This window comes from Alligator mississippiensis, chromosome 5 (genome assembly GCF_030867095.1).
Source record: "Alligator mississippiensis isolate rAllMis1 chromosome 5, rAllMis1, whole genome shotgun sequence".
NCBI lineage: Eukaryota > Metazoa > Chordata > Crocodylia > Alligatoridae > Alligator > Alligator mississippiensis.
In genome coordinates this window covers 192302694-192328835 of record NC_081828.1, presented here as the reverse complement: position 1 = coordinate 192328835, position 26142 = coordinate 192302694, and the positions used below count along the sequence as shown (strand labels likewise).

The 26142-nt window shown below is 42.6% G+C and overlaps 1 protein-coding gene and 1 long non-coding RNA gene across 2 annotated transcripts in view; one reads left to right on the top strand and one right to left on the bottom strand.

The window, feature by feature from the left end:
* ZEB1 (zinc finger E-box binding homeobox 1) overlaps window positions 1-765 on the bottom strand; it is a 245785-nt gene extending 245020 nt beyond the window's left edge. Inside the window, exon 1 of the mRNA XM_014609062.3 lies at window positions 659-765. Coding sequence (XP_014464548.1) covers window positions 659-716 — 58 coding nt within the window. The 5' untranslated portion in view covers window positions 717-765. The remainder of the gene's footprint in view (window positions 1-658) is intronic.
* Window positions 764-22689, top strand: LOC109285902 (uncharacterized). The gene is made up of 2 exons (XR_002093799.2): window positions 764-7512; window positions 8227-22689. It is a non-coding gene; the product is annotated as an uncharacterized LOC109285902 (long non-coding RNA).
* Window positions 22690-26142: the final 3453 nt, after the last annotated feature.

Sequence of the window (26142 nt, the reverse complement as noted above, 5' to 3'; positions counted from 1 at the left end):
GGCCCGGGGCAGCCCGGCAGCGATGCCCCCGCCCGCCCGGCAACGCGGCGGGGCCGCAGCCTGCCCAGCCCGAGCCGCACAGGAAGCGCCACATGAAAGGCAGCCTGGCCCGGGAGGGGACGGAGCCGCCCTGTGGCCGCCTCCCCCGGGCAGCCCCGCGCGCCGAGCCGCGACGCCGTCCCCCGAGCGGCCCGGCCCGCGGGCTCCCCCCGTGCCTTATATAGGCTGCGGCCGCTCCGCTCCAGCGCCCGGGCCCGGCAGCGTCGGCCGCGCAGGTAGCTCCGCCGCCGGGGCGAGGCGAGAAACTTCATGGATCGCCCGTGTCCCGCTCCGCCGGCCGCCGAGTCGCGCCGGGGCCGGGCGCTGCCCGCTGCGGCACCGCCGAGCCGCCCTCGCGGGGCGCGCACAGGTGGGAAGTTTGGGAGTTGCGGGCGGGCGCGTGTAACGGTCCCGGCGGCGCCGCCAGGCGGAGGAGCGAGCGGGCGGGCGAGCGAGCGAGCGGGCGGCGCCAGGTAGCGGATCGCAGCTAACGGTGCGGCGGCGCCCGGCTCGGACGGGACTTTCCACTTGTGCCGCCCCCGCCCGGCCCCGGCCCCGGCGCCGGCCCCAGCCCCGCGCCGCCCCGAGGGGCCGCGGCCCCGGCCCCGCGCGCACTGACCGTTATTGCGCCTCGGGTTCGCCTGCTTCCTGCGCTTACACCTGGGGCCATCCGCCATGATCCTCGCGCTTGTGTCTAAATGCTCCAGTCACCTCCTCCCCCGCCCTCCCCCGCCCTCCCCTCCCCTCCCCCCCGGACCTGGTTTACGACACTGGGTGGTTTTACTTTTACATCACCTTCCCACACCTAGCGCGCGGCGCGGCCGGAACCTTGTTGCCAGGGGCGACGGGCGCTTTACGGCAGCGCGTTTGAACCGGGCCGAGGGAAAAGGGACGCCCGCAGGTACTGGCGGGGTCCGGGGGGAGGGCGCGTGTGCGGGCCGGAGAGGAGAGGGGCCCCCGGGAGCGGTGGGGCCGGGCCCCTCTCCGTTTGCCCCCGAGCCGAGACGCTTGCAGGTGCTGCCTCTGCCCCGCGGCGCCGCCACCTGCTCGGGGGACGCGGCAGCTGGCGCGTCCGGGCACGGGCACGGACAGGGACAGGTGGCCCCGAGGGGGACGGCGCAGGGCGCTGCGATACCGCCTGGCGGGTCCCGCCCGGGAAGGGAACCGCGAGGAGAAGCTGCGCCTCCCCCGTGCGACGCCTGTTCCTGGGGCCAGCCCGGACCTGTGGGCTGCGTGAGTGTGACTGTGTGTGTGTGTGTGTGTGTGTGTGTGTGTACAAACTTGTTTCTCTTACCACCGACAGAACAGCCCCTCCTGAAAACTAAGTAGATGTTATTTTTTAAGTAATTTGAAAACAAAAATGAAAGACTCCTCCCTCCCCTCTTTTTAATGACTACATCTTGAGCTTGAAGTGACCAAAACTGGAGGCCTGACACACTAATTGACGCTGGAGCATTCTTGCCATATGCTGACTTTTCACCTTGTACTCCACTTAGGACCCCCAGAGGTGGCCAGTCGGTATCCCATTTGTCCCTAGCCGCGCTCATGTCCTAGTTCTCCTGCTCAGGAACAGTTCTGTACTATATGACCTGAACTTATAGAAATGTTGTCAAATGGTAGGAGGAAAAGGACCTCTTCGACATGAGAGATGCTTAGCATCTGCAGCTTCTGAAGAAGCCTATAACAATTACAGGTGCTTAACTCAAGCAAGTTATTTTAGGTTAAGTCCGTGAAGCTTGAACAACCCAGTTTTTCAGTGAGATAATCATGGGCGGATACCTGCCCATTAAACAAAGGCAGAAAGATTAGGGATAAGATGGAAATGTTTAGAACTAGTAAGTATTCTGAATATTTTTCTTGAGTGAAAAGTAAGTAGGATGTATATACATTTTACAATACTGGTAGCAATTGAGCAGTTATGTTTTTGTTTTGTTTTTTAACTGAAGTGATGTTTTGTTACTTAAAAGTATGCCTGAGACTGGAAAAAAGTGGGATTACACAAATTTTTAAAGTCTGTTGTGACTGATCCATCCAAAGTGACCTGACTGCGCCTCTACTTCTCATTCATCTAAAGGCTATGTTTTAAAATGTGAGTTATGGTTTTGGGGGTTCATGTGCACAAAACTTCAGCCCTCATGCATATGCACATGTCAGGATCATGTATATGTTCATGCTTATGAAACTGAAGTTTAAGATCCATATTTAAATTCAGTATTTAGTTAGTGTAAGTTGTCTTGGCTTCAGTTGACTTGCACTAGCTGTGGACCTGGACCTGCCCTCTAAGCTTTTTTAAAGATGGGTTATAGATCCTGTAATAGAAATTAATTCACTTCTCACAGATTTCTTTGCATTTGTTTAATTTAATATTTGCCTGTAGTTTCTGAAACCCAAGTGCAAGGGTACTTCAGAATCAGAAGGGACATGGAATATGCAATAAAGAGTGAAATAAAAAACGGAAAATGTTACTGTTAGGGGAGTGAAGTACAAGAGGGGAAACGGCAAAGATGGTGCAAAATGATGCAGAGCTTTAATTTTTATCTGGGGTTGTGGTCCTACAAGCTCTTCAATAGAAGCAGACATCTTTGTGGAACAGCTTGTAGGTTGAGGCCTGCAGTATTAGCCACACACATAACAAATACATGTGTACTCTCTAGATTTAATTGTTTAGGTGAATGTCACTTGGTATTTACGTCCTACAGTTCTTTCTGCTTTTAGAAGGCAATTGGAGCAGGTGGAGAAGCTCTGTGGTTTCATTTACCACTTGAACCCAATGTTAGAAGATTTCATAAAATTTCTCTCTTGCACACATGGTGCCAAAATCTAAACAAGGTGACTTTTTCAGTTAGCTCCTTTTGATTAAGTTATGTAATGTTCATCTCTGAATAAAAGCAATATTTTTTATTTTTTATACTCTTTATTCTGAAAAAGTTAAAATCTCCACCCAGTACTTGCACTGACGGCAGGGAGGGAGAAGAGGGGCACTGTTTCCTTCCCCAAAACCTCCTGACTGCTTTGAGAGAGGATTGTTTCTCTGTTGCTGCTTCTTTAATCTTCTAGCCACTCCAAGTGCTGCGGTCTGTGTCCTATTCTTCACCTTTGGAGTTTTTCCCCTCACTTATACAAGCTACAGTGACTATTCAGGGCCTTACCTCTAAGAGATTTGCAAGCAACAACAGAGAGAAATTGATGGCAGTCTTTACTACCTCCAGCACCTGAAGAGGAAAAAACTGGCAAAAGGGTTCTCACTTTCATACTTCAGTAGCATAGAAATAATAGAGATATTGGACTAGTATGTAGACTGTTAAAGATAACACTAGTAAGCTCCTTAATGTAAACCAGTTGTATGTTTGTGTCCAAAAGATCAGGAGCCACAAAATTAGGATAGATTTTACATAAATTGGATGATTAGCCTCCTACTGCCACTTAGTGTGGAAAGCTTTGTAGTCACAATTGACAAGTAGGTATGTAGATCTCTTGAACTAGAGTATACTTATGGTAATCACCAAGCAACTGAGGGAATCATGCATCCTCTTACAAAATCTTACAAAATATATTCTCATTTACTGTATTAAAAATTGTCATAATAAATGGTAGTCATCATCAATCACCATACTTCAGTTTTAACTGATCCCTGATTCAGACTAACTGTTAAATGCAGTAATACCATCTATAGGATGCCTGGGCACATCTTAACAAGGTTTTGATTGCATCAATTTATTGTAAATAAGAATTAAAAACACACTATTCTCTACTACTGGCTTTAGCTTTTAATCTGACCTTTCAGTTAGGAATTTACAGATTAATAATTTAACCCTTTGTAAAGGTCTGGGCAAAGAAGTATCTTTTGTTGCTTTTTCTAAATAAAGCCAGATTTGTAAGCATATTTCTTTAAAGAGAGAATTTCAGAGGTGTGGGCAACTCTCACAAATAACCATATGAATTTTGTATGAAATTATTTCCAGGGGCATAATGGCATAATATGTTTGCATGTTTTAGACCTGAAAGTTTTCTTATGCAAACGAGTAGCAAATTTCAGTGTTAATAGATTGCCTTCCTTCTGAAGTCTATTTGCACAGAGAGACAAAAATGATTAAACTGTTTTAATAGTTACATTGGTATAAGTCTACTGTAAAGCCCTTTTGAAAATGGTATATTTTTCACGAATGATTACCATGCTGATCTTTGCTTTTAACAAAATGTGCACTGATTGTATTATACCAGGCTAAGATCCTTTTGCTATTCAGTTGAACAAAAAATTAAATTGTAAAAATCTTCTGTTTGTTTGTGTCATCCTTGTGTACGTTAGACATTCATTAAATAAAGTTCCACATGATACCCATTAAGTACTGCTGTAGAGATTTATGGTTTTTACATGGAATATGCATTCTTTTAGTCAGTAAAAACTAACTGATTAAACTGCTTTTTTCCGCTTTCATTTCACTTTTTTATTGTGTTGTAATTTTCTTTACTAACATGTTCACTTTCACTTGACTTTGCCTCCTTGATCCCTAGATCTTTCTTTCTCATAAAGCACTTTTTGCTTTCACTGCCAAATGAATTTCTATTTTACAAGTATATTCATCACTTTACTATATGAAATCATAGTTTGAAGAATTAGAATTACTCTAAGAGGAGCGACCAAAAAGAGTTTGCTGCCTGAAAGTGTCCTTCGAAACAAACTGGATTACAGTTGTTTTTAATGCAATGAAGCGTGACTTCTAGGAGTTTCAGTTAAGAACCTGTGGTGTATTCTAATCAGTTCCTTGATTTTTATTCTTTGCTTTCAAGTCAGTGTCATCTGTTTTTAAGGTGAATGTTCTTACAGTTGATGAATCAAAATGGAAAAGATCCTTATAGATTATAAATGTATTTAGAATAGACTTGGTAGATATTTAACAAAAAATAGGAACTTTTTTTCTTCCTTAATTATCTTTTAGATGAAACACTTTTTGTTTCACCATTTGAATACTTTACCATGAGCTTCCCTCTTCACATGAGCCCCGAAGCTAGGATTGCCAAATGTGAATTCTGGTCCAACTATGTATGATTTCAAAAAAATTAGAAAAGCACCATCTGCATTTTAATAAACTGTTGAGATTTCTTGCTTGTTAGTCAGAAGTGATTCTTTGAAAGACTAATAGTGAACCTGCCTGATGTTAACCACCACTTATATAAATTACACCTGCTTTGGACTTCATGAACTTGTGTATTTGATTTTTTTGGAATTTTTCTTTGTTCATTTATGAGCATCCAGACTATTTCTTAATCACTTTGATTGTCTTGCTTACTCTTCATTCCCCTTCTATTTAAAATGCCCATGGAGATACGTCTGTTGCTATAGGCAGTTCATCTTTGCTGATGTTATATATCACTTTTTGATAATTTGTTCCATAAATGAAATGTATAGCACACATGCCAGCTTTACTTTCTGGATCTTATCACAAAAATCCTTTGTATATAGCATATTTGGAATAAACATTTTTGATTTGCAAATGCACTCCATAACTATGCTATTTCTACTTTGGGAAATAAAGAATATGCTCTGGAAAAGTCCTGTAATCATCTCAAATGCTTTGTGTCCAAAACATTGTGTTGACCATTTCAACAGCATGACTCATTAATTTTGGGCTCAGGTATCCATTGTGTGTGGTGGTAGTGTTTTGTTTTGTTTTTCCTTATAGTATCGTGGAACATAAGTGAAGAACATCTTCACAAGCAACTTATCTATAGTTTGATATATACAGTAGCAAAGTCACACCCCCAAAATAATTCTTTTCAGTTTTAAATTGCACCTGAACTTGTGGCTGATCAAATTATAATTTCCATGCAAATGGGTTAACCAGTTTTATGAGCAGCACATTTTTCATTCATTCTTTGTCAGTTTATGATGACTTGCATAAGTGTCTTTATCCATTATATTATCTAATTAAATACTAATGCATTGTGAATATTTTTCCATATGGTTCGTGTTTGTTTCCTCCTGTACCTTTACATTCTGTTTCTGATTTAGCTCCAGTACCCACTTGCTGTCTCAATATTGTGATATTGCTCATTTGGCTCTTACTTGAAGTTATTCTCCTCATTATTACATCTGTAAAGCTGGCTCACTTAGCTTTTTACATCCAAAACTTAAATTGATTTACATAATTATTTAACATAATTATTATCACATTAGTTTTCTCATACATTATTGTTGGAACACATTTTCTTGTTAGGTGTCATGTGCTTGTTATGTTTGCCATTTGTTTTCTTTTACTGCAAAGTATTTAATATATGAAGAATAACTATCATTTTGAGCTGTAATAGATTGGAAATTCACACTGTGTATTCAAATGTGCAGCGTTTGCATAAAGAGAACCAGGAACTAAATATAACCCTCCACCAAATAAGTATTCTGAGGCCTATATTCTTTTAAGGGATAAAGCTAAACCATCCAGTGCTACCAGAGAAAAACCTTAAGAAAAATATTATGGTTTGGTTTTTTGTTTGTTTGGGGGGTTTTTTCCTGAAACATTGGTATATTTAACATTGTCCCAGTTCTCAAGTATGGCCACATCAGGATCTGTCATGGTAAGTGTAAATGAGTGGCAGAAAAGAACCAGAGCGTTATTGAGACTCAGGCCGTAGTGTTAGTGAGTCGGATTCTTTGGTGTTATGTGGCCGTTTTATGCTATACCTTAGCATAATCTGGCTGTAAAACTGGCTTGACAGACCACAGGGGAACACCAGCATGTAAGGATAATTTTCTGTGTATAGCTGCTGTAGGATCTCGTACCACAGGCATGCCCTGTTGCTGACATAGAAGGGAAAAGGGTCATGATTCCTGTGTAGGACTGAGCAAATAATTGGTTTTTGGTTTGACAGCTGAACAAAAAAGGTCAGCTCAACCCAATGTGTAAAACCTTTTTATTTTTACTTCCTTAATTGAAAAAGAGAAAAGAAATACGGACAAAAATATTCCTTTTGAGCTGAATGTAAATTTTTTTTTTTCTGTTTTCTGCAATTAAAGCAGAGAACTATGGTGTCCAACAGGCCAATTGTTTAGGGTTCTGTAGCTTGAGAAGCACTGCTCTAGACTATCTGATGTGGCGGACCAGCAATTTTTTTTTTCCAGTGGGCCAGGGACTGATGCCCGGTTCAGCTGGTGGCAACAGCTCCGTGTAACAGCACTACGCAAATGCGCGACCGGCTGTTTCTTTCCTCGCCTCGCATGACATGACGTCACCTGGAGTGTTGGAATGTATGAACTGTGGTGCTATGACATATCAATGTTATGCTTCTGAAAATATCTTTCTTTCTTTCTTTCCTGACAACTCGCTGTGGACCTGCGACCGGTGGCTCAGAGACCTGGCACCAGTTCGCGGACCACCACTTTGAGAAGCATTGGTCTAGAGCATGGAAGACTTGGGTTGAATGGCCACCTTTACCAGAGGAAAATTGAAACCATCTCTCCCTGCTTCCCTTGGGAATGCTGTAATTACCAGCTCTCTAGAATTCTGGGGTGTCGTCTGTGTCTCCTGTAGATGCTCTTTAATTTTGTAAAATTTCACTGGAACAAGGACTAGAACCTGGATACATAAGTATGTGTTACTAAGTTGGGACAATTTCAACAGGAGAGACCAAGGGGTACATCTCCACAAGTGTCCCATATTCTATAGTTAAGGTATTCTGAACAGTGAGAAACCTTGGTTCAAAATCAGTGAACTAAAGAGTAAATGCCTTTGAACTTGATGCTTTCACTTGCCAAGTGACTGTTTGAACCTCCAGGTATAGAGTTCCTCCCTCCCCTTCTTTGTTGTTCAATTAGATATTTTCTACGAGGTAGACCAGCTTCAACAGAAAAGATGAAGGCCACTGTAGTTCCAGCATATCCTGTAGCACACTAGGGTACTGTCATGTGAAGAGATTAGTATTTAACTCCTGCTTACCATGACCTTGGGAAGAGCTCTAACTTTTATTTGGGCCTTGAAATGAAGAATTCCAATCTTTTTTTGCAGGGTCCTATCCAGTAGGTCCTGTAGGCATAATGGGAAGAAGAATGCCTAGTTTATGTATCCGAGGAAGCTCAGGTGCCTAAGTGTTCAGCAGTTCTGAACATGCCTAGAAGCAGATCTTTGCAGAAGTAGAGAACCTTACCAGTAAGGCATTTACGTCCTTGTCATAAACTAGATACTTTTTTTTTTCCAGAACCATGCACAAGCAATGGCTCTTCCTATTGCTGCAGCAAGGTCCTCCTCTGTACAGATCTCATCAAGGAGTAAGTAAATGAACAGTTCCAGGTCCTCCATAGTCTGCACTTCACTACACATGCATATCTTTGTGTTGTTAGAATAGCCCCATTTGATCGTGTTTATTTTTGATCTTCCAGTTTGTATGTGTAGGCAATTTCGGGCATTATCATGTCAGCCAGTCTAAATCAGCCCCTCTGGGAAGGTCCTTCTGGGGTTCCAGGGCCACTTCAGAACATTTTGGAGCATGTACTTTTTCCTTCCATAACCACAGTCACACCCTGTCAGCTGGCACGTCCAACACACAACACTCATCACAAAACTCTTTTGTGCTTTAAGCTTAGTTACTTGTATGTGACCATACAGTAGAAGCCTGGGGGCCATGAGTTGCTCTGGTGTGGTCTGTACAGCATGCAGTTCCCATTGATGTGGCCTGTGGGGGGTGTGGCCCCTGCCCACTTGGAAGTTTGACAGCCATATTTTATTGTAATTAGATTGTAACACATGGCTGTGACCATGGGACCTTCCTAATCTTGCTTGTGTGACTCAGTCAACTGATTATTCCTTTGTGTGGTTAACTGCCCTACGGTGCATTGCCTTATGTGTTACTGGTGTCACTTTTGATAGTTGTTCTCTAGATCCTCTTGCTTGCTGTGACCATATCAGCTGTTTGAATTTCCAAGATGCAGCCACATAACCAAAGTAAGGCAAGAAAACATTCTCACTGTGCAGATACACATTTCTTAGAAGTTATTGCAGCCAAATTAAATACAGAAGTATGGGTGCACCCAAGTGTCTTACCCCTTGAAAGACTCATTCTACCTCAGGGCTAGGCTGCTTCTGGGTGGCAGGAGACTGCACACCCTGCATGCCATACACCCCTGAGTTCTCCACTGTCAAATGTGCAGCACAGGCAACTTGGTTTTCCTCCACTGTGTGTGAGCGGTCTGGCTCATCCACCCTATAGGCAGCACAAGCAGCACAGCCTCCCTCCTTGCTGTGCACACACACCTCTCGTGATGTAGGTAGCCCTGATTTCCCCCTGCCAGGCACGCAGCATTCTCTCAGTGCCCAGGCCTGCTCTACCCCATCTGTAGAAGCAGAAGCCACAAGAAGGAGGGGGAGGCTTGGAAACCCCAGCTGCCTCGGCTACCAAAGTGGTGGGGGAGTGGCTGCTGAACAGGAGCCTGGGGCCCACAGGCTGCACATCAGACAACGCTGTTCTACCATATAAAAATATTCAAAGAATCATTCAAATCCCTATATTATTCAGCCCTTACAGTGTCTTGAAAAATGAGGCAGAAGGAATCGGGTTAATTATCAATAATAGTACTTGGAAAGCTAGTCCTTTAAATTAAACGGCACAGGATTTATTTATGTATTTATTAATTTTTTTGGTCTGTGAAGAATTATGATGTCAATCCTTCTTTAAATACGAGTAACAGTGTCTATTGTTTTAAATGCTGATCACAAAAGATCTGAAGGTATGGTACATTTTGCAACTGCAGTTAATGCCTCCTATAAAACTTTCTTGCAACTTTTATTTTCAGAACTTCTATCAGAGTGCCTTAACTGTACTGTGGTATGTCTCACAATCTGAACTTTCTGCTTATAATAGTATAATCTACTAATCAGGACAGAATTAATTTTACTATGCAAGGAACTGCATTTTAGGAAGATGTGTATTGGCCACTGTTACCAACTTTTGTATTTTTAAGAAAGCCCCTACAAATCCTTTGATCTTTGCCTGAGTATTTCAAAGAAAACTGAACCCTATAAAATTCCATTTCCATGTTTATATACTAGGTTATTCATCTATAACTTGTTTTCACATTGTAAGACAATTAGTTTTATATCTTCATTATAACAAATTGTAACTGATGACTTTCTCTCTGTTCTTCCCAAACTGATGAGCAGCAGAGCCAAACCTAAACAAGCACTTTTGGCACCTATTTTCCCAGCCTCTTTCCTACTGTGCAGTGATGGATTACCTCGTTCTGTTGACTTGGGCAAGACTGGAAATAAAAGCAAACAAACATACATGCCCATCCTCTGTAGCCTACCTAGAGGCATATGCCAAATTCAACAAAAAGGCAATGTTTCAACTATGTGGAAGAATGCAATGGAGATGATGTCCAAGTGATGAGGGATCAAGTGGGCCACAGCAACACACACAAAGTGGGAATATTTAATACAGACTCATCAGTGTATCCTTTTCCTCTCTCACCACTGGATGCTGCCCTTCATTTGCTACTGTGTAGTGTCTTGGCTCCTAGATTAATATATTCTCCAGGCAGCTGTGCCTTTCTTATACTAATTAACTCTTACATATCATAATTTGTTAATAGATGAAAAAATATCACTTATATGATAGTGACAGAAACTGATATTTGATAATAAAGGTATTATATACGTACATGAACACACACAAAAGATAGGTTTAAATATTAAGGTTGTGAAGTGAGACACTAGAAACAGTAAAATTAAGATTGTATAACGATTTGTGCTCCCTCCATCCATGTATTGTATACATGTTGATACAGCCTCCAGTTACTGTATATAATCATAAAATGTGATCATATAATACTCTATTATAGTATTCACATACTGTGTGAACATATGATGGTCATATGATAACAGGATCATTGCTCATTCGGTGCATAGGATGAGTTCTCACTTAATGATTTCCTTTTTTACTGCAGGCTGTTACAGTGTTTTTCAGACAGGATTATTAAATAGAGACACATGGGCAGAAAGGAGGGGAAACAAGCTTCTGTTTTTTGGAGAATTGTAATGCACAGAATTTGATGCATAAAATATGGTTTATATTTGTAAAAACCAAGCACCATTCCAGAGCTCTCCTAGATGTATGAGATCAGTTTGCAAAATTCCCTAGGAAACTAAGGTAAGGGTTCAGGCAATAGCCTGAGACAGGTTCCTTAAGAAGGGTTGTAACCCCACTGTAAAAAAAGTATATTCGTTTGAGATGTCTGCTTTGACTCCACAGCGCTGTCAGCATATACTACAGTGGTAGTTTGCCTAGGTACAATCACTTGGATCCGAAGGGAGAATCAGAACTGAAGGCTTTCCAAACCTCTGTACCCCGAGTATAACGTAATAAGAGAGAACAAAAGGCTCAAGGGAACTAGAGGCTCCCACTTTCCTAATGGGGAAGAAGTCAAATGATTGTGGAGCATATTCAAACCCATTCTGACCCCAACAGGCTCACCTGGGAAGTTTGTAGTCTCCTTTTCTGTTTTAAGGATGTCAAGGACTATAGTAAACAGTATTGACCACATTGGATCTGAATTTACAATGTGACATTTGCTGTATTTTCTTGCATACAACAAACACTTCTGCCGCGCCCCCCCAATGGCTGCTGGACATTACAGTACACATTGTGTGTCAGAAACAGAGTAAGAACAATTTCTCCCATTTACAGGCAAAAATGAAAGTAAAATCTGCATGTAACTCTGGGAGCAGAACAATGAGCAGGCACTACCCAGCTGCTGCTACTCAGTGGGTGTGTCTACACAAGATGCTATGTTGCCGTAGCCACAAGCTACCTCGATATAGTGGGTCCCTGTGGTGACGTAACTGCTAAAAATAACCATGTGCTGCCTAAAGCAAGTACTAAATGATGGTGCAGTAATAACTGCCCCATGCAGGGCACGTGTAGACACGCCCAGTTAATACAGGAAAAGATCTTTGTCTCTTCATTCTGCCTTTCAAAAAGGTTAATTATTATATCCTGGGGTGTGTTGTACGTTAGAAAATACAATAATTGTATTAGACAATCTATTACATCAATTTCTCTTTCTTGGAAAGGGAGTGAGCAAGTGCAAACATTATACAGGTGTTTCACAGAGTACAAATATATACAGATTGTAACTTCTCCAGTTCATATGATAGGGGTTTGTTGCATAATATTTGGTAGCCCTGTCCTTTGGCCATTTGGCTTTACTGACTCCTGACAGGATACTATGGGGGTATCATGCATGCTTTTCTACAGGGCTCCAACACCTCCTAGAGTTTAGGGAAAGCCTCAAGTGCTCCTGAATCAGTCCATATCATGCAGGGAGTGCACTTCCTAACAACAGTCTCATACTGTCTCAGAGGCAGAATGGTGGAGGAGGAGGGGGGACAATGAATACAAATACTTTGATCCAGACCCTGATGATTGTAAATCTCCTGACAACAAAGTAGGAGTCACTTCAACATCTTCCCTGTCAGAAAGTGGCAGTCAGGATCATGAATTAGTTGTAAGAATGGCTTCAACTTTAAAAATATTGGCCATTTCAGGACAAAAGATGTTCCACGTTGTCCCGTGTTGTCCATCCTAATGAGTCTCTTGATAACAGCAAGATCATGCTCTCAGTTTGAGAAGGGATTTATAATCTGCCAGACCTCTTTAGACAAACTCACTTTAATCAGCCACAATAAGGGAAGCTGAGAGATGTTCAGACAGATGCTATGTGAGGATTTTTTTTCCACGGCTCCCAACTAGAGGATAGACCCTTCAGATGACAAAAGGAAGTTAAACAGTCTGTATAATCTGACAGAAAACCAAAAATCTCGGGGAGATTTTCTCCTCAGCCTCACAAAAGCATAAGGGTTTCTAATTACCAGGATATCGCGTCAAAGTATCAGTAAGAGCAGCTCTGGAAATGAATGCCATTATTTACTAAGGGCCTGCCTGATGAGCAAAGAATTAGTTAAAGCCTTAATTGTCCTAGGAAAATCAGTATTTAAGTATAGACAGAGGGCCTCAATTGTTTACTCAGAAGCTACAGTAAGAGCAATGTCTTCATGCATGGCTCAGATCTTCTGGGTAACTAGAACACACGTGGAAGAATTCTCTTCAGTGGGGATGGCTTGTTCACTGCAAAGACCTTCTGATGAACAACATTAGATCTGCCGCTATGAGCATGGGTACATGAACATGTTACTGCAAGGTATGGACAGCAATACCCTTCTTCATCCCTATCTTTGAACTTCACATCAGTATCATCACTAACCACCACCTGTTCAAGTTTAGCATAAGAGAAAGATTTTCAAGACATATCCAAAGGACAGAAAAATATCATCCTTATCATCTGCATAATGCCTTACTTTAGAAATTTGTAGTACAAACCATAGAATCGTAGAAGAATTAGGGTTGGAAGGCACCTCAGGAGGTCATCTACTCCAACCCCCTGCTTAAAGCAGGACCATTCCCAACTAGATCATTCCAGCCAGGGCTTTGTTGAGCCAGGCCGTAAAAACTTCCAAGGATGGAGATTTCACCATCTCTCTAGCTAACCTATTTCAGTGCTTCACCATCTTCCTAGTGAGAGAGTTTTTTCCTACTGTCCAACCTAAAACTTCCCTTGCTGCAACTTGAGACCACTTCTTGTTCTGTCATCTGCCACCACTAAGAACAGTGTAGCTACATCCTCTTTGGAACCACCCTTCAGGTAGTTAAAGGCTGCTATCAAATCCCCTCTCAGTCTTCTCTTCTGCAGACTAAATAAATTCAGTTCCCTCAGCTGGTCTTCAGTCATGTGCCCCAGCCCCTAACCATTTTCATTGCCCTCTGCTGGACTCCCTTCAGCTTGTCCACATCCTCGCTATAGCAGGGGCCTCAAAACTGGATACAGTACTCCAGATGTGGTCTCACCGGTGCAGAAGAGAATAATTCCTTCAGTTTGCTGGCAATGCTTCTACTAATGCAGCCCAGTACGTTGTTAGCTTTCTTGGCAACCAGGGCACACTCTTGACTTGTATCCATCTTATTGTCCACTGGAACCCCCAGGTCCTTTTCCGCAGAGCTGCTGCTTAGCCAGTTGGTCCCAAGCCTGTAGCAGTGCATGAGGTTCTTCTGTCCTAAGTGCAGGACTTTGCACTTGTCCTTGTTGAACCTCCTGAGATTTCTTTTGGCCCAATCCTCTAATTTGTCTAAGTCACTCTGAATCCTAGCTCTAACCTCCAGTGCATCTACTATACCCACTGTGTAACCAATCTTAATCCATTCAGGTTCTTCCATGCCTCCCCACTTTGGGATTGACTTCCTCACTTCTGCAAGAGCTAGACTACAAGTGGAGCTTAGAAATAATTCAAATGTTTTATTCCATACATTTCAATATCAGCCTTCCCTCCAGTCCTCTTCTGATGTTTAGGGACCTACTAAGAACAAACAATCCTGTTCTTGGGGAAAGGGCCATAGAGGAAGTTTTAAAGGTATTTAGGACCTTTGGGGCATTTACACATATACTTTTCTGTCTCATGATGTACCAGAGATTCGCCGATTAACCAAGTCTGCTCCACACATGAACTGAGGTGAACTGCGTTGTGCCACGTGCAGTTGTGTAAGTGGCAAAATACGCAGCATCATGCAGAAAATGACAGTGGTGTGCTTTTGAATTAAAGCACCTCCAATGTGTTTTAGATAAAAAGTGAGCTGCTGCCATTTTCTCAGTGCTAAGGCACATTTTGCCACTTATACAACTGCAAGCATTGTAGCACTGGTGCTGTGGCGCTTGCATGTGTAAAAATGCCCTTGGATTCTAAACGTGCAGGTTCTTATTTTTCAAGGGTTATAGTTTAGACTATCCTGACAGTGGCTTCAAGAGGTCATTTTGGCAATCAAGGATCATTGTAGTTTAGAGACCACCCCAACCCCAACCTTTCAAATGGACATACAGGGGATCAGGAAGAAAGCATGGCAACCTTTATTGCATTTTGATGTCATCTTAGTAGTCTCCTAGGCAGACAGAATTATCCATTAGCTAGCTAAGTCACTTGTACAGCAGCTTATATACTTATTTATACCCTCTAGAGCAGTGATTCTCAACCAGGGTGTGGTGGCCTGTTGTTCTGACCTGTTATGGTCTTTCTGAGTTCTTTCCAACAGAAAAATTGCTGTTATTTTCCACAGGCATAAAAAAGAGTGAAAGCTAAGAGCTGGCATTTTCCAGCAAATGCCTTGAATCTAGTAAGGGGTGCCTTGAGTCTAAAAAGATTGAGAACCACTGCTCTAGAGTGTCTTAAAGCTGTGTATTCCAGAGGCATAAGTATCAAAATGTCCTAACATAATCAACTTTTCATCACCAGAATTGTGATTGTAGAATGTTTCTAATAGAAATTTTGATATAAAATGCAACCCCCCCCAAACCCCCCAACAGCTTATGGTAATGTGACATTAAGTTTGTAAGACTGACTGCTCAAAATTCCCAAGAAAGAGTAGGCTGTGTTTTGAATCAAAGGCAACTTAAGTCTAATACCGCATGGTTATTATCTTCTATGGAAAATTGATTCTGATTCTACATTTTTTTCATTTCAGTTTTGGCTAACTTTCAGCTGTCACCAGCCTGCACTGGAAGATTCCAGCATTGGCTCTTGTATTCTACATTACACATTCTGTACATGTGAGGGTTAATAATAAAAAGCAATATACAGAGGGTTATATTTAACAAAGAAAAGAGGAACAGAAAAACGGTACACCTGTAAAATGCAGATAAAATAGCATTGCCATAGAAGATTTACCTCCGCATTTCCTGCCTTGAATACAAGATGCCTTCAATTTAATGTTGCATTAATACTTTTTTTTTTTTTTTTTACATTTAATTTTCTAAAAAGCTGGATGTGTAACTCACACTTTACAAGTGGCTTTCTGTGTGCAAGGGGAAGTGTCTTAGGACTTGCATAACCACAATACCACACCTGGCATGGCTTGGTATAATACACACATGGTATGGCATAGCAATTATCCTTGGTTGCCAAAGTGACTTTTTGAAGCCGTGTACTAGCAGTGTTGCCCAGCTGCCAGCTGCAGCAGTGGGTATTTTTGTATCCCCTCCACAGGTACCCAGGGCTGCTACCTTAGTTGCTTCCACTCTACCTCAGTAATGTTACTGAAGCATGGAAATGCTGTAGCTCCTATTCCAGACCAAATGTAAAGTGAAGGCTTTGGGAGGGTTTGGAGCAGTGCTGTAACTTCACTTTCTTATCCCAGATAGCTGGATTTTCTCTGTCCAGCTCCCCATCCATCTGAAGTCTGATTATTCTGATTATTCAGCTTGCCTGTGGATTAAAAGAATTACACTGTTAGTTCAGGTGGTCTGACAAACACTTCCCATTACAAGACCTTGTTTTCAGTTCCTTATAATGTTGCCAGACTTTAACCATTTAACTGAAATTTTCCACCCTGTGTGTTTCCATTAGACTGAGTTTTTTTGAATACTTCAGCAAAACTGGTTCAGCCATTTCCATGAATTAGGCAAGAAGACCTGTGTGTAACATTTTTTTTACAGCAGTTACATTGAGAAGCTCTACAACTCCAATCTTTTGGAGCAAAGACTTGAAATTTGGTAGGAAGGTACCTGATATTTGGGATGTGCCTTTTTTCTTACAGAAGATCATCAAGATTGAACAATTTATGAACCTTTGGCATATTTCAATTCAAGCACAGTCAGTGGTGTTTTGTAGGAATGGCAGCTGAATTCCAGAGGATGGCAGAGTGGAGAAGGAAGGTGTGTGACTTGAAAGCAGAGGAGAGTAAAACCAGATTTGGAAGATGGCACTAGAAGGGAAAGACTGAGATCAGATAAGGCATTCGGTCTGGGTGGGGGTATCAATAGGATTGTGATTAGCAGCTAGTGAGAGGAAAGTGAGAGGCTTGCTGGGCAATGGACTCAGATTTGGATGAGGAGCCCAGGTAGGGACACATAGGGCATGTCTATATGTTCATTGATGTGCCGTAGTTACGACACATTAAGTTTAGTACCTGTAATAACAGCTACTAACAATGCACCATAATTGGCACTACTGCACAATAGCGCAGATTAATACTTTGTGTGACACTTAATGTGCATTGGACTAAGTCTACTGCATATTAGCGCATTAACACCATTTTTGCCAGCTGCACTAATGTGCAGTAGAATTAATCCAATGAGCATTAAGCATCTTGTGTAAACGTGACTAGAGACTGGCTGGGCAAGAAGCCTGGGACAATGAGCCAGGGGTGTGAGAATACTGGGATGAGGAGTCAAGAGAGATAGTGGGAAAGAAACAGGGTTACAAGCTGGCAAAACTTAGAGGGGATTGGCTAGCTAAGGTTAGTTTTAACTGGCCATGAGAACACACGCCTATGCAGAACCTGAAATTGATGCCAGAATTCCTAAGTCTCAATATTATTATATGAAAATCCACTGTCAAAAATGTCTCTCATTCCCTTGTAGTGATTGTTCCATACAGAAAGTAACAGTATATTATTGCCATTATTCTGTTTGTTTGAATGGTAGAGGTCTATGTGGTAGATCTAATGATTCTGACTCTGCTGATGACCCATTAACTTCATTTTTCTTTTTTTGAAAGCTGGAAATCCCCCTCTTCTATCCCTCCCCACTTTAAGGTAATCTTTAGGTTGCAACATTAAGTACCTTAACATGGGAGTGACAGAATTAAGGTAATAATCTGGCTCCCTTCAGCAGTTGCGTTATGATTAGGGACCTACTCAAATTGAGGTTTTGTGATTTTTGTAGAAACTGTGAAAAATAACAGTTTCCATTATTTTGTGCAGAATTGCCAGGGGGAAAAAAGTACTATAAATGGTGGCTCAGCCTTGCAATCTTCTGGGTTGAGGCGGGGAGCTGCCATCATGAAAGGGAGTAGCCAAAGTGGCAGCTGCTCGTTCCTCCACTGATTGGCTGAGAGGGCTCCCTTTCGTATGACCCCACACCTCAGCCAATCAGCAGAGAGCGGTGTGACTGCATGAAGGGCAGCCCTCTTGGCCAATCAGTGGTGAAGGGCGGTTCCCCTGGGGCCCCTCAACCAATCAGTAGTGGGGGTGGGAGAGGGCCTCCACAATAAACTCACAAAAATGGCAGCCAGTGCTGTGATCAGCTGGCGAAATCACCCATCTGCTGCCTAAATTTGGTTAGGTCCTTAATTATAATACTGTCTTTAATTACATAATCATTTGCTATTATTAGCACAGATGAGAACCTAGTATAGAAAAGGCTCTGGGATTTTTTTTGCTTCATCAATCAAACCTACTGAGGAGCAGGATTTGATTGACATACTGGTAAAAATGCCACAAGGCAGCAGAATTTTGTCTAAGGTAAGGGTCCTTACTGTTTACATATCATTGCAGCTGAATGGATGGTATTCTTTCTCTCTCTCTTTTTCTTTCTCTTTTTCAATCTGTAGTATAGACAAGATTTCAAAGGAAAATAATTCACTCTCTTAGTAAGTGAAGAAATGAATCGTACCTATTTCTTCTCTAGAAATAGCATCAGCACAGATACGGAGATAAGTAATATTATAGCAAACAAAGTGTTCTGACTTGCCATTTAATAGTGGTTTAATAATAATACATTATAATTTGTAATACCTCTAGGAGCATTAACAAAATGCTCTTGGGATAGTTACATTTTTAACCATGTCAGTTAGACTGTCCATGAGGTAATGATGAGACTTGTAAGCCTTCAGTTTGGTGGTTCTTCATACAGTATGGATTAGTCAAGATTATCTGCATTATCTTGCCCAGGGAAAGGCTGGATGGATAAGCATCCCTCTTGGATTGTTTAAGATTAGAGCATCCTCTATGTCCAGAAGGATGTGCTAGATCATGGTGTCAAACATATATATGGTTTCCATGCTGGATTTACCCACAGAGCTGAGTCATCTGGCCCACAGCCTTGGTGGGGGACCAGTGGTAGTCAAGTGCCTGAACAAGACTTGTGGCACTGGAGACCCAGAAACACTGTGGTGTGTTCCAGCCACAGCAGCCAAGCAGCTGAGATACTGGGCCTCTTCTTGCCAGGTCCTAGATGGCCAGAGTGGGTGCCACATAGACAGGATTTGGCATGGGGGGAGGGGCAGAGGCCTTGTGCCATTCATCTGGCTCTTGGACCAATCACACACTATTCATCTGGCCCACAGGACCAAATGAGTTTACCACCCAGTCTAAATAACCATTGGGGGAGCTCACATCCTATAATTCTTTAAACTCTATGGCTTACTTCTATTCTTTATAAACTTTGTTTTTAATATCTAACTTGTTGCTGCCAAAAATTAGTGGGCAATAAATTCATAAAGCTCAATATAGAAAACAAATTATTGGTTCTTAAAATGTTCTTGGTCCCATAGCAAGCTAAAATCCTTTCTTCTCTCAATTGCTTAAATTTCCTTATCGTTGAATTTGTGATGTCATACTTTTTCCTTCAGTCATCAATAAACTCTTCTAGGCAAACATTAGATCTCTATTTTTATTGTTTGAAAATCACAAGAAGAACTATTTTTACTATGTTTAGGAAAAAAACTTTAGTTATAAATGTATGTATCTTATTCATAAATAACTAAATAAGAACCCAAAATATTGTTTCATTTCCCTTTGCTAATCACTTAGGATGTCAGTCACTTTTTGCATTAGGCTGTGCCATATAACAAGACAACTTTTCTGTGGAAAATGTTTGGAGGTAGCCTGATGATTCAAGAAGTATAGAATGAGAAATATGTTGTTTTGGAAGCAATTCTGAGAACAAGGTGTACCATGTCATATTGTAGAGCCAAAGACCTAGCTGAAAACCCACTGAAATCATTGGAAAGACTCCCATTTACTTTAATGGGCTTTTTAGCAGGCCTCAGATGCAGCTGCCTTTGAATTGCAGGACAAGCATGATCAGCTACAAGCTTTTATTATGGGTGAACTTCAAACGAGAAGTAATTTGTGCCCAGTGCAAACATATGTTTTTGTGGATTAATTTGGCTTTTAAAAATTATGTTCTTTTGCATGCAAATGATTTGTGTCCCATAGGGTCCTGAAGTTTTGTGGATATTGCCACGCTTTTGGCATCTGCCTTGAAGAATATGGTAGCGTTAATAATTTCTGATTTGGTAGCTGATTTCCAAACTAAGAAACTAACACTTGAATAAAAATAGTTTTTTTCTAATATACAAGTTTAATTATTTTTCATTTTATTATTGTCGCAGCACACCTCGCTGCCCCGCTCCTAGAGAGGGGAGAACTGCTGGGGAAAAGCCTCAGCAGAGATAATGAGCACAGCTGCAGGTTGCCAGGGCACCTAATGAGAAGCAGCTGATCCTGAGGGGGGCAGGGCCTGGCCCCTATAAAGCCTAGAGCCAAGGCCAGGCTAGCAGTTCCCTGCTAGCAGCCAGAGGGGCAGGAGTTCCTGGAGTTAGGATGCAGAGAGAAGCCTAATAGCAAGTACCACTCAAGCGGAGTTAAGCAATGATGTTAAACTATAGCCAGGCAGCTTTGGGTTGTGTTTGAGTTATAGCCAGGAGGCTTGAAGTTGTGTTTGTATTACACCGGTGGCTTGGGTGAGGCTATAAGGGGTTGGAGGAGGCCTTATAGGGACCCCAGAGAGGTGGGGCCCTAGCGCCAAGAGGGCACATTATCCTCATAAAGGGACCCACAGTGGTGTGGGGGCCCTAGCACCAGTGAGGGCGCAGTACTCATAGGGGTGGTCACAGGAGTGTGAGGACCCCAACGCCAGTAAGGTCGCAACTTGCGGGGTGTGTAGACCCCAGCCCAGAGAGAGGCATTTAAAGAGCCCAGTGTGGGCACAGCAAGTCCCAGAGAGAGGGGCGATTTTAGTAGGAAGCCCAGGGTGGGCATAGATACCCCCAAACAGGGGGTGGTATTATTAAAGAACCCAGCGGGGCCTGGAAGGTCCCAGAGAAGGGGGACCATTGCAAGGCCCAAGGGGGCAATGTTTGAGAGGCCCAAGGGGGGCAAGATTGAGAAGCCCAGGACGGGCGTAGCGAGCCCGGTAACAGGCTAGCACTACGGAAAACCCGGGGCAGGGTGCTGCGGTGGACCCAGACCAAAGGGGTTAGCAGCACAGCGCCCCAGAGAAGGGCGGTGCTGCGGTGGTCCCCAGGAAAAGGGGATAGCAGCACAGTGCGCCCAGCAATCGAGAGGTTAGCAGTGCGGTGGGCCTAAAAGACCGGTGGCTTGAGAGGACGTCCCAAAGTGGACTAGATTATTTTAGAGAAGGCCCAGAGTGGGCCTCAAGAGTCCCAAGAGAGGGGCGGTGTTACTAAGAGTCCCAGTGAGGGGCACTGTATTAGAGAGAGCCCAGAGTGGGCCCAGTGAGAGCCCAGAAAGGGGCAATAGCATAGAGACATACGGAGAAGGCCCTAGGGCGGGCTAGATTACAGAGGAGGACCCGAGAAAGCGGGTGTGTATTTTGACCGGACAACGTCTGTCCCATCTGCGAGGCTTGGGGCGTGGTATTAGGGGTTGGTAGGAGCCACGTGTAGCCCATAAGGCTGGGGTGCCGGAGTAGCACCCATCATACGGGGTGACCACAAGAGTCCAGGAAAACCACGGGGACAGAGGTCCCGACTAGCCGTGCCCAAGGAGGAGTAAGGTAGCCTCCCTATTATATTTACCAGCAAGATGTGGCGGGCGAGAATAAGAGGGTACCTTGGGCTAGCCTTGACACGGTGTGAGGGACCTCGGGGAGATCATGGCCCTCCTATAGGACCTCGTCGTGACAATTATATAGACTTAGAAATGACAAGTTTAAAAATACCCTAATAAATCAACTGATGAAGTCAGGCTATAGTATAGTAGGGAAGTCATTTAAAATAGTTTGTGGTAGCTAAGAATTAGAGTGCATACTGTTCTTACAAAATGTAGAAGTAAAATAGGGGTTTTCTTTTGCTTCCATGTTCAAATTAGGTATGAGATGTACACCTACCAGATACCATTACGCAGCTTAAGACAGAAAAAAGTACTGTTGCATTGCTTTCTCCATCTGTTCTATAATTTTTGATAGTGAGATTCTAAAATGTTCAAAGCAGACTGAACAAGTTATAGTCAAAATAGTAATGTTGTTTATCTTGCACTTTTAAATGCAGATGTTTTAATTGTATTTTCGAGTTTGTTTACTAATTAGAAAGCAGGTTCACAATGTGGTATCTATCTTCTTTCATTTGTATCAACAAACAGAGAAGTCATGAGAAAGGGACCTTTTCCCTTCAGGGAGTCTTTTCTTGTTAATGTTGACTCAGGTTGTTAGTGCTTATACATGTCTCCTTTCCTGTTCTCCTTTCTTCTTAAATTTTACTCTTTCAATTCCTTCTCTCGTTTTCAAATTTCATTGTACATTTGTCTAATACTTGTCATGTCTGTATCATTCTTTCCTGTTTATCTGCTATGTCAATGAATGCTTTTTATTTTTTGTTCTGAATTGCAAAAGTAAGGGTTTTTAATGATCCTGATTGATACATTTATTGAACTAAGGATCCTTCCTTTTAAGACTACAAAAATTTCACCATTAGTTTAATTGAAGGCTAAATAAGAAAATTCCTTATAAATAATGTATGCTGTACTTTTAAATATTGTGAAACCTGTTCAAGATTTACTTTAAAGGATATCTTCCATTTGAAAAATATACTTTTGATTGAATGTGTAGTACCTATTCTACTTAATTTAACAACAGTGAAAGCAACAAATAACACTTTTCTCTCTCTCCTCAGTTTGCCATGTGCTTTTGATAGCACTTTATCTGTAGTCATTTTTAATGTTTCCCTCTAACAGTTACCTAGGTACTTATCCTGCAAAGGGTTACACATACATTTAACATTATGCACATTAATTGTTGATGTTAAACCTTTGCAAGTCAGAGGCAGAGAAATTTTAAAAAATTAAAGTCAGAATTTTAAAGGATGCCTTTTAACCAATAATTTCAGGACATTCTATGTACAGTGTGCCCTGGAAGAAACTGGATTATTTGGAAAACAATCCATTACAAATTTAAATTGAACCTGACTTTAAGTGTTTTCAATATTGCATAAAAGCCCCATTAATCTTTTCTAGGAGAGCATGTCTTCAACATCTACAAGACAATCAGAACCTGCAAATACTGAGTACCTCAGCTCCTAGTGATTTAACTGGAAGTTTGGGATACTCAAATGCTTGCAGAATCTAGCCCATCAAGTATATTATCTCCTTGCCTTTATAGCTGCTCTGTGTCAGTTTTACTGACTCGCATGCAAAAATACTTCTGCTGGTCTTCTAGAATTAAATACTGTAGTTAGTTCAAACAAATATAATTAAAGAGAGATTATATAGTACTTCAAATTATACAGAAATTGTATACCTTGAAATCATCTTACTAGGCCTACACTGAATCAGTATCACAAAACAAATATAGGTTTGATTTGTCTTTTTCAGTGCCAGATATTGTATATTACATAAGGCCATAATAAAATATTACCAGAGCTTAGAAGAAACTGAACACTTTTTAAAGCTTGTTCCAAAAAAGTAACCTGCCTTGAAAGAAAATGTTATAAAATCAAGGCCTCAGGCTAAAAATTGTAACTAAAAAAAAAATCTATGTTGACTTGCCTACATGCACACTGAACCTCTGGCAGGGTACAATCCAGATACCAGCCTCAGAGATTATGATAAATCAAGAGCCCAAATGCACATCACTGAACCAGGACACTGTACATGGATACAAAAGCCTTATAGCTTTTAAAAGCTTATTCCTCCAGGCACAACACGTTTCTAAGTTAAATGCGCCGCTGTAGAATTTTTCCCCATATGCTCTTCAAAACCCTATTAAATAAAAAAACATTCCACCAAGTAGTAGCTGATCCAGCTCCTGATTTATATATACAACAGCTTTCCCAGAAAATCCTTTTTGTAAATAGAGCATCATGGTTTTCCACTGGAAAACTGGAAATCTGTGAGGAAATCTGCTGAGTTCAGAATGCTTTAATCAAATCCACATTACAGGTCAGAAATAGAGACAAATGACAATCAATGTCAGTTTCTTCTCATTTCAAAAACATCAGTCACATTCCTTTTCTTCAGGGCCTGGCATTCTGTTTTTAGACTGAAACAGTTAATGTCTTCTGTCTTCACAGCTGAGGTGGCTGCCCCCCATACTTTACTCACAGTGACCAAATGGAAAAGAAAGAAAGATCCTCACCCTCCTATAACTTCATTTTCATGCTGCAAAAATTTTCCCCATTTTCAGAGGCAATTCATACTAGAGTGGAAATATGGACCTAAGGGTGTACTCAGTGGCATGTAAAGATACAAGAAGCTCAGCTCCACCCTGTCAGGGTTGCTACAAGATTAAAACCCACAAAACCTTAGGATCTGGTTTCTCCCTGGGTATATGGAATAGCAGCAGCTAGCTATAGGAATAGCAAAAGAAAGTGTTTATCTGAGCCTCCCGTATCAACCTGACACTGTAGGATACATTCCTATGCTTTCTATTCCTGCCCCCATCAGAAACATTACATGAAACAGAATACTTAAGACTGCCCAGGGACAGTAGCTATTTAGGTAGATACTACTTCCACTTGTATGAACTGTAGGAAAGACAGAGGGCATCATCTTTACAACCTCAGGGCTAAGTGTACACAGTCAAAAAGCCTGAGGCTGAATCAACTCAATCTTCCCAGGTTATTTTAATCTGCATAGACTGAACTGATGAGCAAGTGAATAAACATTCACTTTTGAATCCAGAAATTCAACCACATGCCTGCAGTGGCCCAAGTCAGAAGCCAGATGCACTAGAGCATGCCTCTCTGCTTGGCTGGAGCAGATAACTTGGACCAAGGCTCCTCAACGAGTTCTTTGCCTCAGTGTTCCTAAGTGAGGGGCACGACAAGTCTCTCACTGGGGTTGTAGAGAGGCAGCAGCAAGGCGCCAGACTTCCATACGTAGATCCTGAGGTGGTGCAGAGTCACTTGGAAGAACTGGATGCCTTTAAGTCGGCAGGCCCGGATGGGCTCCATCTGAGGGTGCTGAAGGCACTGGCCAACATCATTGCAGAGCCACTGGCGGGAATATTCGAACGCTCGTGGCGCACGGGCCAAGTCCCGGAAGACTGGAAAAGGGCTAACGTGGTCCCCATTTTCAAAAAGGGGAGGAAGGAGGACCCGGGCAACTGTAGGCCAGTCAGTCTCACCTCCATCCTTGGTAAAGTCTGAAAAAATTATCAAGGCTCACATTTGTGAGAGCCCGGCAGGGCAAATTATGCTGAGGGGAAACCAGCACGGGTTTGTGGCGGGCAGATCGTGCCTGACCAATCTAGTCTCTTTCTATGACCAGGTTACGAAATGCCTGGACACAGGAGGAGGGGTGGATGTCGTATACTTAGACTTCAGGAAGGCCTTCGATACGGTATCCCACCCCATACTGGTGAACAAGTTAAGAGGCTGTGATGTGGATGACTGCACAGTCCGGTGGGTGGCGAATTGGCTAGAGGGTCGCACCCAGAGAGTCGTGGTGGATGGGTCGGTCTCGACCTGGAAGGGTGTGGGCAGTGGGGTCCGGCAGGGCTCGGTCCTTGGACCGATACTCTTTAATGTCTTCATCAGCGACTTGGACGAGGGAGTCAAATGTACTCTGTCCAAGTTTGCAGATGACACAAAGCTATGGGGAGAAGTGGACACGCCGGAGGGCAGGGAACAGCTGCAGGCAGACCTGGACAGGTTGGACAAGTGGGCAGAAAACAACAGGATGCAGTTCAACAAGGAGAAATGCAAAGTGCTGCACCTAGGGAGGAAAAATGTCCAGCACACCTACAGCCTAGGGAATGACAAGCTGGGTGGCACAGAGGTGGAAAGGGATCTTGGAGTCCTAGTGGACTCCAAGATGAACATGAGTCGGCAGTGTGACGAAGCCATCAGAAAAGCCAATGGCACTTTATCGTGCATCAGCAGATGCATGACGAATAGGTCCAAGGAGGTGATGCTTCCCCTCTCTCGGGCGCTGGTCAGACCGCAGTTGGAGTACTGCATGCAATTCTGAGCGCCGCACTTCAAGAGGGATGTGGATAATCTGGAGAGAGTCCAGAGAAGGGCCACTCGTATGGTTAAGGGCTTGCAGACCAAGCCC